Source organism: Gopherus flavomarginatus, chromosome 11 (genome assembly GCF_025201925.1).
Source record: "Gopherus flavomarginatus isolate rGopFla2 chromosome 11, rGopFla2.mat.asm, whole genome shotgun sequence".
NCBI classification, from domain to species: Eukaryota; Metazoa; Chordata; order Testudines; family Testudinidae; genus Gopherus; species Gopherus flavomarginatus.
In genome coordinates this window covers 12890666-12914771 of record NC_066627.1, presented here as the reverse complement: position 1 = coordinate 12914771, position 24106 = coordinate 12890666, and the positions used below count along the sequence as shown (strand labels likewise).

Sequence of the window (24106 nt, the reverse complement as noted above, 5' to 3'; positions counted from 1 at the left end):
ACCCCCAGACGGCAAAGTTCGTTGTCTGACTGCGAGAGAGACAGGCAACACCAGCAAGGTCCGATCAAAAGCTCTTTATCGACAAGTGCACGCATCAGTAGAGAGCAGCTCATCTTCAGAGAGAACCAGCCTGCTCTTTACATCTTAGTATGAGCCTATATAGACAGTTCCGTCGCATTATAAATTATTCACTGGAGCAATCCACCCCCTTTTTTTAACAACTAAAAACTAAACACTTTTACTATACATGTTTTACAGCATTAGGTAATTAACAATATCTTAGCAAGCACCAAAAGTTAAAAATGTAGAAAAGTTAAAACAAACAAAAAAACTAAACCAAAAAGTAAAAACAAAAAGGCTGAAATTTCTTATCAGTTTTTCAAAGAAACTGTTTCTAACACAGCACAGCTGGTATTATACCAGAAATGCAGCCTCTCCCTTATTTTACTTTTTCCCAGCGCTTCATAAAACATGCTGCTTCTCAGTTCTTTTCCACTCAGGGATTACCCACAAACCTCTGTTAGCCTAACTTTGGTCAGGTTGGCATACCTGGTTTTGTCTGCAATATCTTTATTCAGGCCTAACAATGCTATCCAACTAAGTTTTCTTTCACATCTTCTAGGCTCTTCCCTTTCTCTGGAACATCAGGACAAAATTGTGTTTCTAACAGCCCGATAGCACCTTATTTCAATGTAACTAGTTTGAAATGTAAAAATGTAACCATACACTTCCTAGTTTATGGCTGGCCTTTTCTGCTTAGCTGAAGGCCTTAGCCTAAGAACCAGGCCTCAGACTGTCACAGTAAAAAAAGGCCCTTATACCAACAGACAGTAATTTTAATTCTTTCTTTTATACTTCTATGACTAGCTAAGAAATTAGAATACACCTAAATTCTTAAGTATAGGCCTTTGCAGACAGGCCTGACTATCTATATCCTAACACATAGCCTTCAAAGACATAGCAAAGGAGACATTGGCCTTTCATATGGCCTGACTTTCTGTGGTTGTCATACCACAGGCAGGGAACTGTGCAAAAATCCGTTCAGGAGGGAGAAAGACACAGGTCTCTGCCAAAGAGAGATGATGCCTGATGAGTTGAGAACCTAGCATGGCTGCCCTTGGTGGACCACAGAGAGGGAACACAGGTGTCCTGAACCACGAGAGGTGCATTATTCACAGAGAAGCCAATGGCTTAGATGGAAACTGAATCACCTGCTTGGAGATTGTGTTTCTAGGTTGGGGATGGGCCTTCAGTCCTCCAAAGAAGGCAATTATCTCAGATAATTGGATGAGGTGTGTGTGCTGTTGTTCCTTGTCCAGGACCTTGAGAAATGTCGGACACTCTTTTCTCAGGGGTCAGAAAGGGAACAGCTGCTGCAGGCTACTCACTTACTTAAGTAGGTCCCTAAAGATGAAGGGATCTACCTCATTCCCTGTGCCCTGAGCCAGCTACTTCCTGTGTACACTGAGCTCTCTATAATAGTCCCATGTGATCGTGGTGTGAAATGAGATCTCATTTGCTACCCATTGCCCAGTGTTGAACTGATAACAGGACATTTTGTTTATTCTTGGGATACCTTGGGACACTGTCTATTCACAGTCCTTGCTTCTGCTTCTGCATAGCATACAAGGAACATTTCTTCAGCTCAGGAAAGCAGGTAACAATAGCTCCTAAAAGAAACAGGCCATGTGGAAATTCCCTGAGGAGCCACCTATGAGGATATGATACTCTGATTATCCATAGTGAGTACGAGAGTAGATTTGGGAGGAAATAACTCAACTGAAAGGCCTGGACTCATCCATGTTGTGAGTTTGTTTATTTCTGTGGAGTTACAGAAGGGGTGCATTTGACCCCCTTGCCCTATGGAGAAAAATGTGATTGACTCTGCCATGTCCTGGCCTTGAACTCTATGAAATTGTATTTAATCTAATCTAAATGAAAGCTTCTCTACAAGCCAATCTTGATGGTCTTACATCTTCAGTTATAGGATAAGACGTGAACCAAACTCACATCCTCTAAGGAAGTCAAGAAGTTCCTGGTATCCAGCCTAGCCTCAGTTTCTCTCCATGACTCTGTCTTCCTCTTGCAGGGAAATCCAGGTTTTTTGAAAGCCCTCACCCTGCTTGTGTATGTCTGGACACAGCTACCATATTGCTCAATGATGTTTTTGATAGAGGGCCCAGGCGTAAAATCTTCTCTCTGCTCCAACTGGCTTTTCCCACTTGACTGGAGCATCCAGATAGGCCACCTATGATTATACCTTAAACATGCGTAAAACCCATGCCTTGTCTAAGACTGTAGTCCTACTCACATCCTCAAAAGTATTGTAGGGTCTGATGTGTCTTATCTTGAGGAGGTTCCAGTGTGTTCTTATTACCTGGGGTTGATGTTTGTACCATACTTGGTATTATGGTGTTCCAGTACCACCCTTCTGGAGTGCATTTGCTGGATTGTCCTGTGCCTAGCACTTCTCAGAAATGTGTGTGTTTTTTGCAATACCAGCCCCATTCTTGCCAGGTTCTGTGAGCTTGCAAGGAGGCAGAGCCTGACTTCTGCGAGCTTTGCTTCTTTGCTTTATATCAGCAAAGCAGGACTATTACTTTAGTTCAGGTCTTAGGCCTCACACTGAGCCTCTGATACAAGGCCTTATGTCTCGGGGTCTCCTTCTACTACTCTTATTATAATCTACATACAACATGTATCCTGCTGTCAGGACAAGACATTTCATTTTACAATCAATTGTCTCGTAATCTTGGGCAGTACGTTGTGGTCTATCGCAATCTGTTTTTCCATAACATTACCTATTGGCAGATCTTTTACAGTAATCTTGTGACTTTATTGGCATAGAGCTACTCCTATGTCATCCACCTATATCAAGCATTGTTAAGCCAATTACCTAGTCTGGCTCAGCTAAAATCTTCTACCCATGCTTTACTTATATACCTAATACACATTCATCACTTCAAAATACTTTGCAATATTATACTGCTATAGTATGATAATTTAAATCTAGTTAACATACATTGACTATATATGAAATAGCATATGAATTAACTATAATACCAAATAACACAATGATAAAATGAACTACAGCCTATATTTGAATGAGAATACGGCTCGACACTAAGGGCAGAATTATAAAAATATTTAGGGGCTTAGTTGGAAATTCACAAGCACCTAGTTGCCTAAAACCTCCTGATTTCAGTGGTTGTTAGGCAACTAGGCACTATTGAATATCCCACTGGGCACCTCAATAGCTTTAAAATCTTTCCCTAAGGCTGAAAGTCTCCCTCATAGGCAGATATAAGGCCAAATCCTATTTGCTACATTAAAGTCAATAGCCTCATAGGGCTCAGTTGGACAGCTCAGGGAAGGAGTCAATCCTTTGGCTTATAGTACACCAGAGCTCAGACCAGAAGATAATCACAATGACCCCTTCTGGCCTTGGAATCTATGGACGGATGGATGGATAGATAGATGGATAGATAGATAGATAGATATGATTTTTAAGCCAATGTGAATATTTTTGGGGAGGAGAGATTTTTGAACATTTGGCACTGGCAATGCTGCCTTATCTTCTAACAAGAAAAGATTTAAATTGATTTTTTTTGGGACCAGTCCTAGTTATCCGATTGTTTTTATTCTTGATTACAAGGCAGATTCCTCCTGTGTACTTGTTTATGAGCTCTGCAGGCCTCCAGGGAATAACAGCCCTAGTACATGTCAGAGAAATCGCCTGGATAAATCTCCTTAGCAAGGCATCCGTGGCTCACTGTTAGGAAGGTTCGGCTTGGGTACCCACCACATCAAAAGCAGATCTTGTCTTAATATATTTCCATGATACCTGATGGTGATTCCAGAGCACTGGTAGGTTAGGAATAGCTCGTTATCATCAACATTATTCACCAATTCTAAGCAGCTGCATTAAGAGTGGGTCTCCCTTTCCCAGCCCCAAATGGTACCAGTAATCAGTAATTCTTTGGTTGCAGACTTAGGGGGGCAGGGAGATATAGGAATGCATGTATTTCAGTGTCCTATTTTCATTATATTGTTTTATAGCATCTGAAACAATATCTGGTGTTCTAACTCAGGATTCTGGCAGGTAAGCTTCCTATCATGCAACTGAACATGATTCTGATTTCTGCACCAGACAATGTAAATCTTGAATTTATTTCTCCACTGACATTCATAGCTGTCTTTCTATCAATTTTCCTTTTGTGGGATAATTTACCATGATACATGTTGGTGTCCTGTTCTGTCTGATTCAAGAAGCTGGTGCTGATTTATATAAAAGTCAAAGCAGATTAGAGAGAGAGAGAGAGAGAGAGAGAGAATGATGGAAATGGATGAATTGCTGTTGCTTGATAGGTATATACTTACAAAAATGGGTGGATTGTTATATAGATAGCTGCTTATAGGGATGGGTAGATGGATAAAATGTGGGTTGGATGGATGACAGAATAAGTTTTCCTTATAGTTAATTCCCTCCAACCAATAAAAACTCTGTTCCTCCCACTTCTGCATTCATTTATCATTATCTTTCTTTTTGATGCCCAGCGCTGAGTGTACTGTTCCAGGTGTCCCGTGGAATCAGATAGAATCAGACTCCCACCTGTTGCTTTTGTTTATCTCATCAAAAGCATCATCGGCTCTTTTGGACACCATAAGTATGTCTATACCGGGGAAAAATATCCCATGGCAGCAAGCTTCAAAGATTCAGTCAAGTGACTTGAGCTCACGGGGCTCAGGCTATGGGGCTGAAAACAGCAGTGCAGACATTCCCATTCAGGTTGGAGCCAGACTCTGAGATCCTTTCACTTCACCGGGTTTTAAAACTGGTCCTCCAACCCAACCGGGCATGTCTACACTGCTACTTTTAGCCCAGTCGCATGAGCGCAAATCACTTGACCTAGGCGCTGAGACTCGTCGCTAATGGGAGGTTTTTTTGCAATGTAGACATACTCCATATACCATTGTAAATACATGTCCATTGACTGTGCCAATATACTGTGGATTGACTTATAAGTAGGCTTGGAAGAATTAGAGATATGTCTTTAAAAGTCAGTAAATATTAATTTCACCATACACACAAAAAACAGCAAAAATATTTCGACTGAGAATAATCAAAATATGCAGCTAGGCAAAGTAAGAAAAATGGTACTTGAAAACTTAGTCAAGCATCGATTTAAGGCTATTTACTTTGTATATTTTGAGGAAATATTGACAATTTACATTTTAACAGTTACAAACCCTTAATTTTTTTCATTTTCAATGTCATGAAACAAGTATTGTCTATCCCCCCCCATTATGTAATCCCCTCCCAATAATTTCCTGCAAATGTGAAAATTTAAATAGATAAAATGTAATGGGAAAATGCTTAAAACATAATTTTTTGGAATTTTTAAAATATAAATTAGTAATACTAATGTTTAAAAAATAACATTGATATTCTCTGGTGAAGTTATAAAAAAATAAAAATTGAATTCTGTGACATCTGAAGATAAGGATTCTACTTCCCATAATTGAGGGCGTAATGTGAAAACAGCCCAACAAATTCTCCACTGACGTAAGCTGACAATGTTTCATAGAAGGTAAAAATTTACAATAGCAGAGAATTTGATCCAATGGGTTTCTCTAGCTGTAAATGAGGCTGAATCATTTTGAAGAGCAGTTAGGTTTGGGAAAATGTCAATCAACTCCAGGGCATAGCATGAACATTAAATTTTCAAAATGTATCTGAATAAATTGAGAATAATTTGTCACTAACACTTTCTCCTTGTATCTGAATGACTTTAGAAAAGCACTATTCTACGCACTAGTTTCTAGAATCCAGAATCTTTTCTGAAGAAGAATAAGCACATATATTGTTCACTTTTCTTCTTTTCTACCCCCACTCTGGTTTTATCTTGCATTTCTCTCCACACAGCAGGAAATGTCCAACCAAAGCACCGTGACCGAGTTCCTTCTCCTGAGATTCTCTGAAGTTCGGGATCTGCAGATTTTGCACTTTGTGGTGTTCCTGGTGATCTACCTGGCAGCCGTAATGGGCAATCTTCTCATCATCACAGCCATAGCCATTGACCACCATCTTCACAGCCCCATGTACTTCTTCCTGGGCAACTTGTCCTTCCTAGATGTCTGCTACATCTCCATCACCGTTCCCAAGTCCATGGTGAACTCCCTAACCAATCTCTTTTTCTGGCTGTGTCGCTCAAGTCTATTTTGGTATCTTCTTTGCCTTTTCAGAGTTGGTCCTTCTCGCAGCGATGGCATATGATCGCTACGTTGCAATCTGCCATCATCTGCGTTACAGGGTCATCATGACCAGAGGGGCATGTGCACAGATGGCAACTGGTTCCTGGCTCAGCAGCTGTATCTATTCATTGCTCCACACTACTAATACCTTCCTATTACCTTTCTGTGTGTCCAATGTTGTTGATCAGTTCTTCTGCGATATCCCACAGCTACTGAAAATCTCTTGTGCTGATACAAGTGCTAATGAAATAGTGGATATTCTATGTAGTGCTGTTATGGGTTTATTTTTCTTATTTTCCATATTGGTGTCCTATATTCACATCCTTTCTGCTGTGCTGAGAATCCCCTTTGCAAAGGGCAGGTATAAAGCCTTCTCCACTTGTCTGCCACACCTAGTTGTGTTTTTGTTGTTTATCAGCACTGGCATATATACGTACCTAAGGCCGGGATCAGAATCTTCCCCGTACCAGGGCATGCTGGCTACTATGTTGTATTCTGTAGTGACCCCAGTAATAAATCCACTCATTTACAGCCTGAGAAACAAGGAGATAAAAGAAGCTCTGGGCAAAATTTCAAGCCAGATATTTTTCACCAAGAGCCTTTTTACTTCTTAATATGTATATAGGTTACTATTCCCTCCCCACTCCAGGTTCTCATATTCATAAATGAATGAGGGGATTCCTTTTAGCTGCAGAGATGCTCATAAATTCACTATTGCAGTGGTTTTCAAACTGTGGGTCAGGACTGTAAAGTGGGTTGTGATCCCAATTTAATGGGGTCACTAGGGCTGACTTAGACTTGCTGGGACCCAAGGCTGAAGCCCAAGCTCCATCGCCCGAGGCTGCAGTAGAAGCCCTGGGCAGAGGGGCTCAGGTTATTGGTCCCTGACTGGGGCTGAAACCCTAGGGATTTGCCCCCCTGCCCTGGGTGGAGGGGCTTGGGCAGGCTCAGGCTTTGTTCCCCTCTCTGGGGTTGTGTAGTAAATGTCATAAGGGGGTCGTGGTACAATGAAGTTTTAGAATCTCTGCATTACAGGACAGTGCTAAGATACTATGAAGGTGGGTGTATTATGAAAACTCACGTACTGCAGAACACAATTCTGAGAGTTTTCACTAGATGGTCAAATTAGTAATGTGTCTCTAAGCAGTGTTTAAACATGGTGCATGGGACAGATATGGCCAGTCCCGGAATATCCCTGGGGAAAAAAAACTGACAGGATTATTTTTTAAAGACTTTGGAGTCCATTGTAATGAATGCAAAGTTTGCTTATATTTGTATGTATCCTAGCTAGCAAGGAGATGGGATTTGAGCCCTGGGAAGGGTTATGAATTTCAAAGGACTCTAGTGAACAATGAGCCAGACAAAAATGGATTTTGGGACAAACAGTGTCAAGTGGTTTGCAGAGGGAATTTCTAGGGCAAGGTGAACACAAATTCCTATCTCTGCTTATGCAAAAACCCAGCCTTTTCAAGCTACAGATGCAAATACAAAGTGATGCACATTGGAAAACAGAATACCAAGTAAAATGATCGAGTCAAAAGTAGCTGTTGCTACTCAAGATCTCAGAGCCATTGTGAATAGCTCTCAGAAAATATCCACTCAATATGCAGCCGCAGTCAAAAAAAGCTAAAAGAATGTTGGGAATATTTATGAAAGTGATAGATAAAAAGACAGAAAATATCATATTGCCTCTACATAAAGCCTTAATACTGCATGCAGATGTGGTCACCTCATCTTAAAAAAATATATTGGAATTGGAAAAGGTACAGAAAAGGAAAAGAAAAAAGATTAGGAGTATGGAACAGTTTCCATAGGAGGAGAGATTAATGAGACTTTTCAGCTTGGACAAGAGATAACGAAGGAGGGATATGATCGAGGTCTATTAAATCATGCCTGGTGTTGAGAAAGAAAATAAGGAAGTGCTATTTATGCCTTCTCATAACAAAGAACTAGGGAGTCAACAAATGAATTAATAGGCAGCAGGTTTTAAAAAATAATAAATGAAGTATTTCTTCACACAATGCAGGCAACCTGTGGAACTTCTTGCCAGAGGATACTATGACTGCCAAGACTATAATAGCATTTAAAAAAGAACTAGAGGATAGGTCCATCAAGGTCTATTAGTCAGGATGGGCGAGGATGGTGTCCCTAGCCTCTGTTTGTCAGAAGGTGGGAATGGGTGACAGGGGATAAATCACTCAATGATTGCTTGTTATGCTCATTCCCTCTGAATGTCCTGGCATTGGCCACTGTGGGAAGACAGCATACTGGGCTAGATGGACCATTGGCCTGACCCAGTAGGTCCATTCTTATGTTCTTATGTATGTATACCCTGAGGAGGGGACCATTGTTTGTTGATCACCTGTTACATGACACTTAGTTTAAAAGCCAAGGCTGTCTAAATAAAAGTTTAAACTATTCATGGTGGTTCTGGTTCTGAATCGGAGACAATTATGAACATGTAACCAAAGGGAAAAACCAGCTGTGGGTTTGAAGGACTCATCCCTACTAGAGCCTGAGGTGGAGGTAGGATCGGCTTTGCTAAGGTTTGCATGTGTGTAAATTCTTTCATTGTTTTTGAAATGTTTTCAATGCAATGCTTTCATCTTAAGAATAAATGTGCTTGCTCAGAAAGACTTGGTGGTAACTTATAACTGTAGGTTATTGTGCTGTTCACAGCCTTAAAACAGAAATCAAAGTCCAGACGCTGGCCAGTTTCAGTTTTCTGGGAATATCACATTGTAGTCAAGGAGCTGTGCAGCCTGGGAAAACTCCAGTCAGGAGGAAGAGAGAGCATCTGCTCAAGAAAGGTGATGGCTAGGAGCTGGGAGTAGCTGCCCTCGAGGAACTGTGGAGGGGGAACACAGAATCAATTACCCTAAACTCAGAGGGGTAGTAATGTTAGTCTGGATCTATAAAAATCAACAGAGAGTCCTGTGGCAATTTTAAGACTAAGAGATATCTGACGAAGTGGGTATTCACCCACAAAAGCTTATGCTCCAATACATCTGTTAGTCTTAAAGGTGCCACGGGACTCTCTGTTGCTTTTTACCCTAAACGTTGACATATATCTATCCTGTAAAGACTTGGTGAAACTAGGCTGAGGACAAGCACCTTCGTTAACCCATTGACTGGTTTTCTGGACAGGTTTATTCCCTGGAGGACTTTTTTGCCATGACATTCCATTATGTAACATTTCCACTATCCAGATAATATACGTTCTACTAGCAGTCCACCAGACAGCAGAAACCCATACAACATCATTTGACAGCCGCCGTCTTTAATTTTTATGTCTAGTGCTTGTAGAGTGAAGACTTCATGACCCCATCTTACTTCAAAACTTGTTGGTGTAAACATGCAACCTAATCCTCCCCTTCCCATCTCTCATCCAGTTTGAAGGCTTGTATATGATGTCCTACTGTCCCCCATGGGGATGGCTGCCCCTAAATTAGTTGAAGTTCTCCCCACCCTGGAAATATTACACATAGCAATTATCTCAACCAAAAGCAGAAATAAGGCTGAGATGTGTCCCTGTGAAGTGCCTCTCCACAATGCACTGCTTGTAACAACAGAGGGGTTTAGCAAAGGAGATTATTCAAACCTTCCCATAGGCTAAATTCCTCTCTCTGCCCCAACTCCCCGGCCATCAGGGCCCAGGAACTCCGATAGCCTGAACTGAGGCAAACAGGAGGGTTATTGATTCCTCACTCCACTGGGGTGGCCTGTTGTTCCCCACACACTCAGGCAAGGAGAGCAGATTTCCTCTCCCACCCAGCTCAGGGTCCTTTACCTTCTGCAGGATATCAGGGAGCCAAAAACTGTGGGAAGAAGTCTCACCTGCTTCCTGTCTGTAGGTACCTTTGTCATCCCAAGAAGCTCTCGTACACTTTACAAGGACATTTCCCACTCAGGTGGCCAGATGCCCCGATTTTATAGGGACAGTCCTGATTTTTGGGTCTTTTTCTTATAGAGCAGGGACCTGCTCACAGAATCTGTCAAGAACCAGGCTAATATTGCAGAAATACACATTCTATTAAGTGTTAGTCACAGAGTACTTATGCAAACACATTTTGATATGAAGTGGTACCAGAACATTCCGATATTAAGGATGGTACAAAAACATTCCCCAAGGATAACAGGAACATACTGACCCGTCCTGAAAGATAAAGTTAGGATAACAGTATGTAATAAAAATGTTTTAATTAAATCAACATGTACAAGATAATGAAAAATAACTAGCCATGTTAGGGGGAAGTAACTACAGTAATTATGTCACAGGGGCAGTACTATCATGTTTGTATCAAGATATAAAGATATATTTCAGAGAGTATCTTTGTTTGGCCTTAGGGAGGAATGGAATGTCCTAGCTTTCACTGTTCTTACAAGTATACATATATACTCCAATGGATTCCACTGAATACTAGTACTGTGCTTTGTTGACAATAAACCTGGCTTAATGCCTTTGTCCCTTAACGGATCTTGTGGTCATTAGGTGGTTCACTCGAGATCTGACATGCCAGCTGTTTGCACTGGGCTGTGCAGACACACAAAGGAAACACACACATGCAGCCAAACACCTATTAACATCTAATCAGACTGGTGACCCTCACATGCAGCCAAAAACATGCACAGAGACAAACATCTATTAACATTTAACCACAGCCATGACCTATAACATTAGGCAGTGATGCTTCTGTTACTTGTCTCACTCTGGACACACTCAGGAGCCATCATGCTGTATTGTGGGGAAGCCTCTGCACTGGCTGTGCATAGATTTGTAAATTTTAAGGCCAGAAGGAACCATTACATTAAGTAGACACACCTCCCATGTAATACAGGCCTACCTATATTGTGTATAGAGAACTCAGGTCTCAATCTAATTGACATACAAATCAAAGAGAGTTTTACCATCAACCCCATCTGCAACAAAGCTGGCCCAGAGGAAGGGAATAGACCTCTTATATTCTGTGACCTGTGATCACAATGGTCCTTTCTGGCTTTAGAATAGATAGATTAGATTAGATCAGATTTTTATGTCAATGTGAATATTTTGGGGAGGAGACATTTTTGAACATTTGGCACTGGCAATGCTGCCTTATTTTCCAACAAGAAAAAGTTTCACTCGAATTTTTTGGGACCAGTCCTAGTGATTTAATTGTTTTTATTCTTGATTACAAGGCAGATTCCTCCTGTGTCCTTGTTTCTGAGCTCTGCAGGCCTCCAGGGAATAACAACCCTGATACACATCAGAGAAATCTCCTGGACAAATCTCCTTGGCAAGGCATCAGTGGCTCACTGTTATGAAGGTTTGGCTTGCGTACCCACCATATCAAAAGCAGATCTTGTCTTAATATATTTCCATGATACCTGATGGTGACTCCAGAGCACTGATAGGGTGGGAATTGCTTGATTTGATTAAGAAACAGGTGAACTATAATCAACAATATTAACCAATTCTAAGCAGCTGCATTATGAGTCAGTCTCCCTTTCCCAGTCATCAGTAATTCTTTGGTCGCAGACTTAGGGGGGCAGGAAGATACAGAAATGCATGTATTTCAGTGTTTTATTTTCATTTTACAGTTTTATACAATCTTAAAAAATACAGGCATCTCACCTTGGGATTCCAGCAGGTAAGCTTCCTACCATGTAACTGAACATGATTCTGATTTCAGCACCAGCCAATGTAAATCTTGAATTTATTTCTGCACTGACATCCAGATCTGTCTTTCTATCAATATTCTTTTAGTGGGATAATTTACCAAGGTATATGTTGATGTCCTGTGCTGCCTGATTCGAGAAGATGGTGTTGTGTCATGTAAAAGACAAAGCAGATTTAGATAGATAGATAGATAGATAGATAGATAGATAATTATGGAGATGGATGGATTGCTATATAGATAGCTTCTTATGAGGATGGATAGATGATTTATAAATGGCATAGAGCATACACAAAATTTGCAGATGATATGAGGCTGAGAAGGGTTGCAAGTGAAGGATAGGATTATAATTCACAATTATCTGGACAAATTGTAGAAATGGTCCGAAGTAAATAGGATGACATTCTACTCCACTTAGGAAGGAACAATCAATTGAACTCATACAAAACGGGAAATGACTGTCTAGGAAAGAGTATTGCGGAAAGGGAATTGGGGGTCATGGTGCACCAGAAGCTAAATATGAGTCAACAGTGTAACACTGTAGCTCACGAAAGCTTATGCTGAAATAAATTTGTTAGTCTCTAAGGTGCCACAAGTACTCCTGTTCTTTTTGCAGTGTAACACTCTTTCAAAAAAAGCGAACGTCATTCTGGGATGTGTTATAAGCAAGACATGAGAAGTAATTCTTCCACTCTACTCTGAGCTTATTAGGCCTCAACTGAATTATTGTGTCCAGTTGTGGACACCACATTTCAGGAAGGATGTGGACAAATTGGAGAAAGTCCATAAAAGAGCAACAAAAAATGATTAAAGGCCTAGAAAACATGACCTATGAGGGAAAATTAAAAAAACTGGGTTTGTTTAGTCTGGAAAAAAAGAAGACTGAAAGGGGATATGATAACAGTCTTCAAGTACATAAAAGGTTGTTACAAGGAGGAGAGTGAAAAATTATTCTTCTACAGCCTCTGAGGATAGGACAAGAAGAAAATGACTTAAATTGCAGCAAGGGAGCTTTAGGCTGGACATTAGGAAAAACCTCCTAATTGTCAGAGTGGTTCAGCACTGGAATAAATTTCCTAGAGAGGTTGTGGAATCTCCATCATTGGAGATTTTTAAGAGCAGGTTAGACAAACACCTGTCAGGGATGGTATAGATAATAATTAGTCCTGCCATGAGTCCAGGGGACCAGACTAGAAGACTTCTCAAGGTCCTTTCCAGTCCTATGATTCTATGACAGAATAAACTTTCCTCAAAATTAAGTCCCTCCAACCTATAAAAATTATGTTCCTCCTCACTTCTGCCTTCATTTATTTTTCTGTTTGATGCCTAGCACTGGGTGTTGTGTTCCAGGTGCCCCATAGAATTAGATAGAATGGGACTCGAATCACCACCATCTTTTTCTCATGTTTATTCCACCAAAAACAGCACTGGCTTTTTTGGACACTAGGAGTATGTCTATACAGAAAACAAAGAAAAAAAAATCCCATAGCAGCAAGCTTCAAAGATTCAGTCAACTGATTTGGGCTTATGGGTCTCAGGCTATGGGGCTAAAAATAGCAAGGTTGACATTCCCGTTCAGGCTGGAGCCAGGCTCTGAGAACATTTCACTTCACTGGGTTTTATAATTGGTCCTCCAGGCCATCCGGGAATGTCTACACTGCTCTTTTTAGCCCAAGCAGTTGACGTAGGCTCTGAGACTCGCAGCTAATGGGTGCTCTTTGGCAGTATAGACAAACAACAAATAACATTGTAAATACATGTGCACTGACTGCAATTTTACCAGAGAATAACAAGTGAATTGAATTTTTTTTGGCAGAGGAAAGAAGGTTTCTTATATTCTGGGCATGTCATTTTCTAGCACAGGATAAGGAGCTCCTATCTTGGTTGTTTATGGAATAGGAAGTGAGTTTGGATGTGATATGTATTGAAGAAATAAAGAGAGCATTAAACGTTTCGTGAAATACATTTCAAAGGGACACAGGCAGTTAAACACCTGGAAGTCAATGGGAGTTGAGTCCCTAACTCTTTTAGGCAACTTTGAAAACCCCAGCTGAAGTTGTTAAGGATGCGTACAGGTGAAGATGGATCGACAGGGGGCTGATGAATGGGAGGGGAAGCATAGAAAAGTTTATCCTCATTTGACAGATTCAGTAAATCAGTAAATTCTTCCTCGGGATTAAGGCTAAAATGTTCAAGGATACCTAAAGGATTTGCACATCCAGCTCCCACTCATTTAATGCGAATTGGGCATCAAGGTCCCTTAGGCAGCTTTAAAAAATCTCAGCCTACGTGTCCAGATGCTGAGCAGGGAACAGAATGAGAGATTATTCAATTCACATTTGACTGCTTTCTTCAGGGCACATGCAAGTCTATTTCTGCCTGGCCGCAGAACAATTCCAGTTTTCATTAACAGTAAATCTTAAAGCACAAATTTATTAGGAGATCCAATAAATTCAATAGAAATTACATCTACAAGAGCCAATTCTCATGCCAATTCTCTTTCATGGGTATCATTGATGGCACAATCACAAGATAGTATTCCTTTCCAGATCTCAGTGAACAGAGAACTATAAAGAAATGTAGTTCCATGAGTACTGTATATAAAAATTATGATTCTTTTTTTCCCCATGTCCTCTGTATTGAATTATAAGCATGCCTGGAGGAGTTAGAGATTTCCTGGTAAATATCAGTAAATATTAATTTTACCATAAACACACAAACTAACTAAACATATTTCCATTGATAACAATCAAAAGATAGAGCTAGGCAAAATAAGAAAAATGCCGCTTGAGAACTTAGTACAGTTTTAATTAAAAGCTAGTTAATTTGCATATTTTGACATGATGTTAACAATTTGTATTTTAATGGTTACAGACCTTCAATTTTTTGAATCTCAATATAATTAAATAAGCATTGTCTGTCCCCCCATTGTATAACAACCTCCCGATAATTTCCCACAACTGTGAAAATTTAAATAGATAAAATGCAAAGGAAAAATGCTTAAAACTCATACATTTTTGCAACTGTGAAAATATAAATCGGTAATACTAATATTTAAAAATTAACATTGATATTGCCTGGTGAAGTTACAACAATAAATATTGAAAACAGCCAGAAAAATTCTCTGCTGATGTAAGCTGACACAGTTTTATAGAAAGTAAAAATTTACACTAGCAGAGAATTTGACTCAATGGGTTTCTCTAGATGTAAATGAGACTGAAGCATTTTGAAGGGCAAATAAGTTTGGGAAAATTGCAAGTCACTGAAGGATGTATCATGAACATTAAATACACAAAAAAGTATCTGAATAAAAGTTACATTGACAATAATTTGTTGCTAGTACTTTCTTCTTGGATCTGTCAGACCTTAGAGAAGGAAACCCTCCACATTAGTTCTAGGAACCAGATTTTTTTCTACAGAAGAATAAGTACATATATTGTCCTCTTTTCTTCTTTTCTACTCTGACCCTGGTTTTTACTGCTGAATTTCTCTCCAAACAGCAGGAAATGGTCAACCAAAGCACTATGACCGAGTTCCTTCTCCAGGGATTCTCTGACGTTCAGGAGTTGCAGATTTTACACTTCTTGGTGTTTCTAGTGATTTATCTGGCAGCCCTGGTGGGCAATCTTCTCATCATCATAGCCATTGCCACTGACCACCACCTTCACACCTCCATGTACTTCTTCATGGGCAACTTGTCCTTCCTAGATGTCTGCTACATCTCCGTCACTGTCCCCAAGTCCATGGTGAACTCCTTAAACAACACCAGGCTGATCTCTTTCTTTGGCTGTGCTGCCCAACTCTATTTTGGCATCACCTTTGCCTTTGCAGAGGTGACCCTTCTCACTGCAATGGCATATGACCGCTACATTGCAATCTGTCATCCTTTGCATTACAGGGTCATTATGACCAGAGGGGTATGTGCACAGATGGCAGCTGTTTCCTGGATCAGCAGCTGTATCTATTCATTGTGCCACACTGCTAATACCTTCCTATTACCTTTCTGTGGGCCCAGTGTTGTTGATCAGTTCTTCTGTGATATCCCACAGCTACTGAAACTCTCTTGTGCTGATACAAGCGCTAATGAAATTGTGGTTATTGTATTAAGTGCTTTGGTGGGTTTATTTTTCTTCATTTCAATATTTGTGTCCTACATTCACATTTTTCTGCTGTGCTAAGAATCCCCTCTGCACAGGGCAGGTATAAAGCCTTCTCCACTTGTTTGCATCACTTACCTGTATTTTCATTGTTTATCAGCACTGGCATATATACGTACCTAAGGCCAGGATCAGCATCTTCCCCGTATCAGGGCATGTTGGCTGCTGTGTTGTATACTGTGGTTTCCCCAATAATAAATCCACTCATTTACAGCCTGAGAAAGCAGGAGATAAAAGAAGCTCTGGGCAAAATTTTAAGCAAGACGTTCTTCACCAAGAGCCTTTTTACCTCTTAATATAGGTTAATATTCTCTCCCCATTCCAGGGGTTCATATTCCTAAGTGAACAGGAGGATTCCAGTTAACTGCAGAGATGTTCATTAATGAACTACAGGGTAGCACTAAGGTACTGTGATGATGGGTGCATTACGAAAACTCATGTAAACGGAACACAGTTCTGGGAGGGTTCACTACAGGCCAAGTAAATTATGTGTTTCTAAGTGGTCTTTAAGCATTGTGCATGGGACAGATATGGTAAGTCCCTGCACCATCCTTGAAAAAACCTAAATGGATTAAGTTTAAAAGTCTTTGGAGTCCATTGTGCTAATTCAAAGTTTGTATATTATTTTGGGCTGTGTTTGTACATACACTCATCAGGGAGGAGATGGGATGTGAACTGTGGGAAGGGTTATGAACTTCAAAGGACTCTAGTGAACAATGGGCCAGACAATAATGGACTTTAGAGGCAAACTGTGTCAAGTGGTTTGCCTGAGAAATTTCTAGGAAGAGGTGAATGTAAATTCCTACCTCTGGTTATGCGCTAACTCAGCCTTTTTAAGCTATGCTCTGAGAAGTGGAGAATTCTCTGGCCCTGCTGTGGAGTCTTAAAAAGCTGCACCAATTGAAAGGGGCTAATGCCAAGATGCTGAGGTGGAGTTTGACCCTCCAGGATTATGATATAGAAGTGGTCCATGTTAACGGGAGTGCCAAAATGTTATAGCCCAGGCTTTGTCATGGGGGGCAGAGGTTGAACTTTGCCAGGTCACTGGATAAAGTGACCCGCTCAGTTTGGTCTTGAAAGTGGGAGAGATGTGAAGAAATAGGAATATTCTTAATGTTTTTTTTCTGAATACTGTATGTGTGCCTTGGTTTCCCATATGTATTACTCAAGTATCTAGGTGGTGGGGTAAAGGTGTGTGATCATTGTAGGGACCCCTAGAGGGTAGGTATGACTACCAACTGGCTGCCTGGGGCCAACACTCTGCAGCCTCACAGCTGATGGCCAGGCCCCATCCTATACAAGAATCAGTCGGAGGCATTGGAGAGCAAGGTGAGAGGTGCAAGCCAGGTAATCCCATTTGCCAGGAAAGAGACAAAGGATGGAGGGGCAACAGGTGGGACTGAGCCCAGACAGCTGGAAACTGACCAGTCTCCTGGTTTGGGACTTGGGGGGGAAGGGCCAGGGCTCTGGAGCTCTGGGTCCCCCCAAGATGGACTTTACTGAAAGTTCATGATTTCTGTGCTAACAATCTCTGTTCTACGCTTTGTTCCCTTCAACTCATAAAACCTTCTGTTTTACAATGTTGGCTGAGAGTCACTTCTGACTGCGAAGTTGGTGTGATGGGTCCTTTGGGGGTATATAAGGCTTCTCCCGGTGTGACATGCAAGTAGACTTGCTGCAGGGAGTTCACAGGGTGAACAGGGGGCTGAACACTCCAAGATCGGACCCAGGAAGCATCGAAGCCAAGTGGGCTTCTTGCCATGGTGAAAGAATGCCCTGTGAGGAGACACGCTGCACCAGAGTCCTAGCTGAACTTCATTCCGAGCTTTTTCAGAGCACCAAGATTGTGATTCCATGGTATTGTCTGCTGATCATCTATTATGTGATGCTAAGATTAAAGGCACAAGCTATCTAAAGGAAAGAATGAACTATTCATGGTTGCTCTTGTTCTGAACCTAAGATAATTATGAACTTCTAATCAAAGGGAAAAAACAGCTATGGGCTTTGAAGGACTGTCACCTACCATAGCCTGAGATTGGAGTTGAGGTGATCTCTAGTAAGCTTTTTAGCATGTGTTTAAATTCTTTCATTGTTTTCCCTATGAGTTCCCTGTAATGCTTTCACCTTAAGAATAAATGTGCTTGCTCAGAAGGACCCGTGTGGTAACTTATCACTGCAGGCTATTACACTATTCGTTGCCTTAGAAGAGAAAGCAAAGTGCAGACATTGGCCTGTTGAAGCTTTCTGGGAACATGACAGTGGACAAATTTATTCCCTAGATGACCCTTTTGCTATGACCCTAGAGAATTTCACTTTTCTACTATTCAGAAAATAAACATTCTGCTAGCAGGCCACCATGCATCTGGTGTCCTGTTTAATTTTTCTCCCTAGTATTTATGGGAAGGCAATTTCATGCACCCTTCTTACTTCAAAGCCTTTGAGTGTAAACATGCAATCTGATCCTCCCACTCCAAGCTCCCATCCAGTTTTTAGGGTGTGTGTGTGGTGTCGCAGAGTCCCTCAAGGGAATGGCTACCCCATCAATGGGTTGAACTTCTCCCCACCCTGGAAATATTACATGAAGCAATTCTTTGGATCAAAGGCAGAAATTATGCAGAGATGCCTCCTTGTGAAGTAACTCTCAACCATGCACTGCTTCTATGGGCTATGTTCTCAAATCTCCATAATTCCATTTTATAATGCTGGCTTTACTGACTTCAGTCGAACTATACTGGGGATCTGGGCAACTGGCTGTTGATTTCAGAGGATTTACGTTGCTTTACCCAAGCTGGAGATCTGGCCTAATGACTTCAGATGATCTACACTGATTTATATCAGCAGGGGATCTGGCCCACTGACTTCAATGGATCTTTATTGCTTTACCCAAGCTGGGGATCTGGCCCATTGACCTCAGTGGAGCTCTGCTGATGTACAACAGCAAGGGAAGTGGCTCAAAGACTCCGCCGGGGCCACCTTGATTGACATCAGCTGGGCTTCTTGCCCCATTGATTAAATATCAGAGTGGCAAGTAGTGATAATGGAAGTTCATTGAATTAAGCATTGACATCAGAGTTGTTTGCAATAATTGTGGAGACAATTATAGCATGCAATAGATAGATAGATAGAGGGCCTGTTATCTATGTCTCATCCTTTGCCTCCAACGTAGAGACACTGATTTACACCATCTGGAGATATGAAGCATTATCTTGAGTGAAGTTATGCCAGTTTACAACAACCAAGATTCTGGCCCATATACTCTATCACATTTCATTATCTGAGTGCTTAAGAAGTTACAGACACCAATGCTGATATTGTGTCATGATCATTGACTCCTGAGGTGTTGTGCTACTTCTACCACTGCTGACTTTGGCCCAGAGTTCATAGGTTCTGGTAGAATTATCTCAAATGCTCTGAAAAAAAATGAGCCAGATTCATAAATGGACTATTCCTCTTTTAGCTGATCTAAACTTATTTTAATACATGGAGCCCATAGAGCTGGAATAATGCAGGAGTGGTGAATCAGGGTCAAGTCTCTGAGTTAAATTCGATGGAATTTAAATGACCTCCAGGAGTGGACCTCAACAAAGAAGGTCTTGCCCATCACTGAGCTGAATTGCTTCCATTGGCCACTACCTACAGCGTTAGGCAGTGATGCTGCTGTTCTTTCTCTCACTCTGGACACTTTCAGTGGTTATGATGCTGTATTATGGGGAAGCCTCTGCACAGGCTGTTCATAGATTCATACATTTTAATTTGTAGTTTTTTGTTTTCAGGCATTTGCAAACCCACCCAGAGGTGAGGTACTGGGGCCCCTTTTAATCCAGTAGCCTAATACTTAGAACACACCACTAAAATGTGGGTGTTGCACTGCCTGGAATGGGTCGTGACCGTAGGTGCCCAGCTCAGGGCAGACTGTCAAAAACAGGGCAGACAGCCCAAACTGTTGGTGTCTTCTGTCATTAGTTTTCACCAACCCAGAAACAAATATGAACTCTTGGATCACTATAACAGTTTTAACATGGAGTTACAGACGTTCCCCTTAGATCCTCCAGTCTATCTTGCCACCCAAGGAAGTTAGACTTCATGATAAATGATCAATTACACCAAAAATCACAAAATTTTCAGGTCGCTTCCAGTCTCAAGAGGCCAGTTGCTTACCCCCTATCAGTTGCTACCCTAGATCTTACACCAAAAAAAGTCTGTAGCCAATCCTGTAATAAACTATCTAAAGGTTTATTAACTAGGTAAAAGAAATAAGAGAGTTGTTTACAGGTTAAAGCAAGCAAACAGATACACACAAATGTGTTATCATCTATGGTTCCTAAAGATGACAGAGATGTAGTCATCTGTCCATTCAAAATGTCTTTCCGGGCAGATCCAGGCATAACCCCTGGGGATAGCTGCCTTAGTTTAATACCTCTGGCCCTCAAACAGCAAAGAGAGGACAAATGTTTGTGACTCTGCTTTATCTTTGACTTTTGGCCTTTCAGTACAGGAAAGCTGCTCTCTGGCATGTAGCATTTCCAAGGTGTGGTAGAGCCATTCACTGGTCCTTGGTATTGCAATGTTCCTTAATGGGCTATTGAATCTTGATAGGCCTCCTGAATGGGCAGGGGGAGATGATTCATGTGCCTGGGTTCACAGATTCAGAGCAAACCTTTAAATAGTTAGAAAGCAAAATGCACGTATTTCCTAAGAGCATGGGATACAGACATTGCAAGTGAGATTAATGCATGCAGCAATTTATACACATTTCATAGAGGCTAAACACTAAATTCATTCTTAAACAACTAATAACTATTTTGGACAAAACTGATATACAGGTGAGCTGGTTTGGGTTCCAGCTCTGAGTTTGTCAGTTCTTAGCTTAGCCTATGGCCTTGGCCAGAAGTGGCACTTGGTTTGCCAGCCTCACGGCGAGAGACCTTGTCTAATCTGTTCTGAAGCAATGCCTTGCTACCTACATTTCCTAGGGTAGTGTCCTAATCCATGGACTACAGTATTCGAAGGTGGCTTTCAATCTTCCCTGTTGAAGCTGTTCCACTTTGCAAGCTAATTGTATTTTCACTGGCATGGAGACTAGAACCAAAGGCTCCATCTTTCTAGCTGATTGTCCAAACAGTCAGTGCAACCAGTCATTCTTACCCTGGTCTGATGAATATGTCATCAGTTCTACAAGGTGGAACAACTCTAGAGAGATTCAGAGAGTTCTCTGTCTGAATACCTCTATCCCTTCAAGCTTACGCTCTGTGTGGGAGACCTAGGTTTGAGTCTGCACTCTGCCTGATTCTAGCAGCGTGGTTTGAATGTCAGCCTCCTACATCCCAGCTGAATGCTCTAACTGCTGGTCTATAGGGTATTCTCAGGCAGAGCTTTATCCTGCTGAGGTTGTTCCACTTTGCAATAAATATTTAAATAACTGTTGGGCCAGAGAGAAAGAAGGACTGACTCAAGACGCTGATGACACACACATGGGATCTCACACATTTGATCACATAGCTACATACATACACATGCATAAATGACTTACCTAAATACCAAGGAGATAGGGACCAGACATATAGCTAGAGAATCAGTGAGGGCTGACAAAAATAGACTAACAAATACTGCAAATTAACATTCAAGGCTGATGGGATTTTGGCACATATGTCACTTTTGCACATGGGACTTAGGCTCCTAAATTAAATAGACACTCTTGAACATTTTACTCTCATTGGTTAGAAATGAGCACTTTGTAGTTTCTGCAATGAGCTACACCTAATCTGAATTATTGACCAAGAAAAAAGGAGAGAGCGAGGGAGAGAGAAACAGCATGATCTCTCTCTGTCTCTCTCTCTCTCTCTCTCTTTCCATCACTTGCATATGCTTGTTTGTACACATATTTCCCTATACAACTCCTCATATCAATGACTGAATTTATCCAGAAGCTTTGGTCCCATTTACACCAGTGAAATTTTGGTATCAGTTTTTGATAGGTATACAGTTATAAACAAATACATAAATCATTACAATAAGTGAACAACAATAAGAGAAATATCCTAGATGGACAGACAGCCAGAACTTAAATGCAGTACCACATCTCTTTCTACTGATTGCATCCACCACCACTTCATTTTCTTCTTCTGCATGTTTTTTTTCTCCGCCAATTTTAGAGTGAATAAGTTTGATTAGAGTTTCAAAAAAATTGATTACAATGGGTCAGAATTTTTTTTCCCTTGAAAAATTTTCTTTTTTTTTTCAAAAATCCCCCTCAAAAAAGTTTTGTTTTTCAGCAAATGAGAAACAAAACAAAAAATGTCCAAAACCAACCAAAGAAAGGAATATTTGGGGAGGATTTGGATTCCTGGTTAAAAAATGGAAAATTTCTAAGGAAAGCAGACTCTTTAAGTGATAATTTCCTTTTTGTAAAAAAACATTTTTGAGGTAATTTTGTTGATTAGTGCTAAAAGAAACCCCAGACAAACTGAGGCAAAAAGCAGGAGTAGAATGCTGCTGAGCTCTTTGAGGGAACTCCTGGGAGTCCTATTCTGAGCCCAAACATGAAGAAAACATCCCAGAAGAAGGAGTGATGGACAATAGAACAATTCTATAGCTAACTTGTGCAACACAGTCTTAATGAAGAGGAACCAGTTTTCAAGAATCTTTTTGAACTGCAAAGGCAGATGCTGCTTCAGATTGTGATCCCAATTCTGGAGTCACATTCAGATCCGTACGTTTCAAACCAGAGTCATTCATCTCAAAATCACGGCTGTTCCCAGGAAGATAATATCCTGCCAAAAGTTTTCCTTATCGCTCCTTTCATTTCATTGTTCCTCAGGCTGTAGACGACTGGATTTAACAATGGTGTGAGGATGGTGTAGCAGAGGGACAAGAATTTACTGGTAGTGGATGAACTACTGGACTTGGGCTGGAAGTAGGTGAGACCAGCTGTGCTGAAGAGCAAGATCACCACAGTGAGATGTGAGGAGCAAGTAGAGAAGGTTTTACGCCGCCCCTCAGCAGATGGCATCTTCAGGATTGTGGCCAAAATGCAAATGTAGGACCAAAGTATCAGTGCAAATGGGATCACGACAAATAATACAGTTGAGGTAAGGGCTTCAATTTCAATCATGTAGGTGTTTCCACAGACCAGCTCAAGTACAGGTGGAGCATCGCAGAAGAAATGGTCAATCTCATTAGACGGGCAGAAGGGGAGATTAAATACCCATGTGACATGCATTAGTGTCACAAGGCTGCTGCTTAGCCATGCAATGCCCACAAGCTGTATGCAAACACCTTTATTCATAATGGCAGTATACACCAGAGGGCGGCATATGGCCACATATCTGTCATATGCCATCAGGGTCAGCAGGCAGCACTCTGTGCCACCTAGGGAGATGAGGAAATACATCTGTGCAGCACAACTGGAAAATGAGATGGTTTTCTCCCTGGTGAGGAGGTTGACCAGCATTTCAGGGATAGTAACTGAGGTGTAGCAGATCTCCAGGAAGGACAAGTTCCGGAGAAAAAAATACATGGGGGTGTGAAGGGCTGGGTCAGTAAATGTTATAAGAACTATGAGAGCATTCCCCAGCAGGATGATCATGTATGTAATTAGGACCAACACAAAGAGTAAAACTGGAAGGTTAGAGAGACCAGAAAATCCTAGGAGTATGAACTCAATTGCAGTGGATTGGTTTCTTCCTTTCATGTCATCAGGATGTTTCACCTCCTAAGGAAGTGAAAAGGCACTCAGACACCATGGTGGTGGGAAACCTTATAAAATAGATATATATGAAGCACCATGGACTTGGATAGGTTATTGGCTGCAGGAATTAGACCTGAGAACTCTGGAACTTAACACATGAACCTCTACTGTCTATGCTAAAAAAGTCATCTCTGTTAGCCAACGCCCATCAACCTCTATGTGGCCCAGTCACCATCAGACGGGGACACAGCTCCACACTCAGTGTGCGTGGATTACAGATAGAGGAGCTAATACCAGGATAGATGGATATTTAGATTATTGAAGGGAAGAAAAGTACTTTCTTCAGTCTG

The 24106-nt window shown here is 41.1% G+C and overlaps 1 protein-coding gene and 2 pseudogenes across 1 annotated transcript; 2 read left to right on the top strand and 1 right to left on the bottom strand.

The window, feature by feature from the left end:
* The first annotated feature begins 4669 nt into the window (after positions 1 to 4669).
* Positions 4670 to 6869, top strand: LOC127030787 (olfactory receptor 14A16-like; annotated as a pseudogene).
* An 8549-nt stretch (positions 6870 to 15418) lies between these two features.
* Positions 15419 to 16365, top strand: LOC127030786 (olfactory receptor 14A16-like; annotated as a pseudogene).
* A 6446-nt stretch (positions 16366 to 22811) lies between these two features.
* LOC127030785 (olfactory receptor 10A3-like) lies at positions 22812 to 23771 on the bottom strand. Its single transcript, XM_050917523.1, has one exon. The coding sequence runs from the start codon at positions 23757 to 23759 to the stop codon at positions 22812 to 22814; it is 948 nt and encodes a 315-aa protein (XP_050773480.1). The 5' UTR covers positions 23760 to 23771.
* Positions 23772 to 24106: the final 335 nt, after the last annotated feature.

Excerpts from the sequence above, each read along its gene's own strand:
- LOC127030785 (XM_050917523.1), bottom strand. The coding sequence starts at position 23,759 with ATGAAAGGAAGAAACCAATCCACTGCAATTGAGTTCATACTCCTAGGA.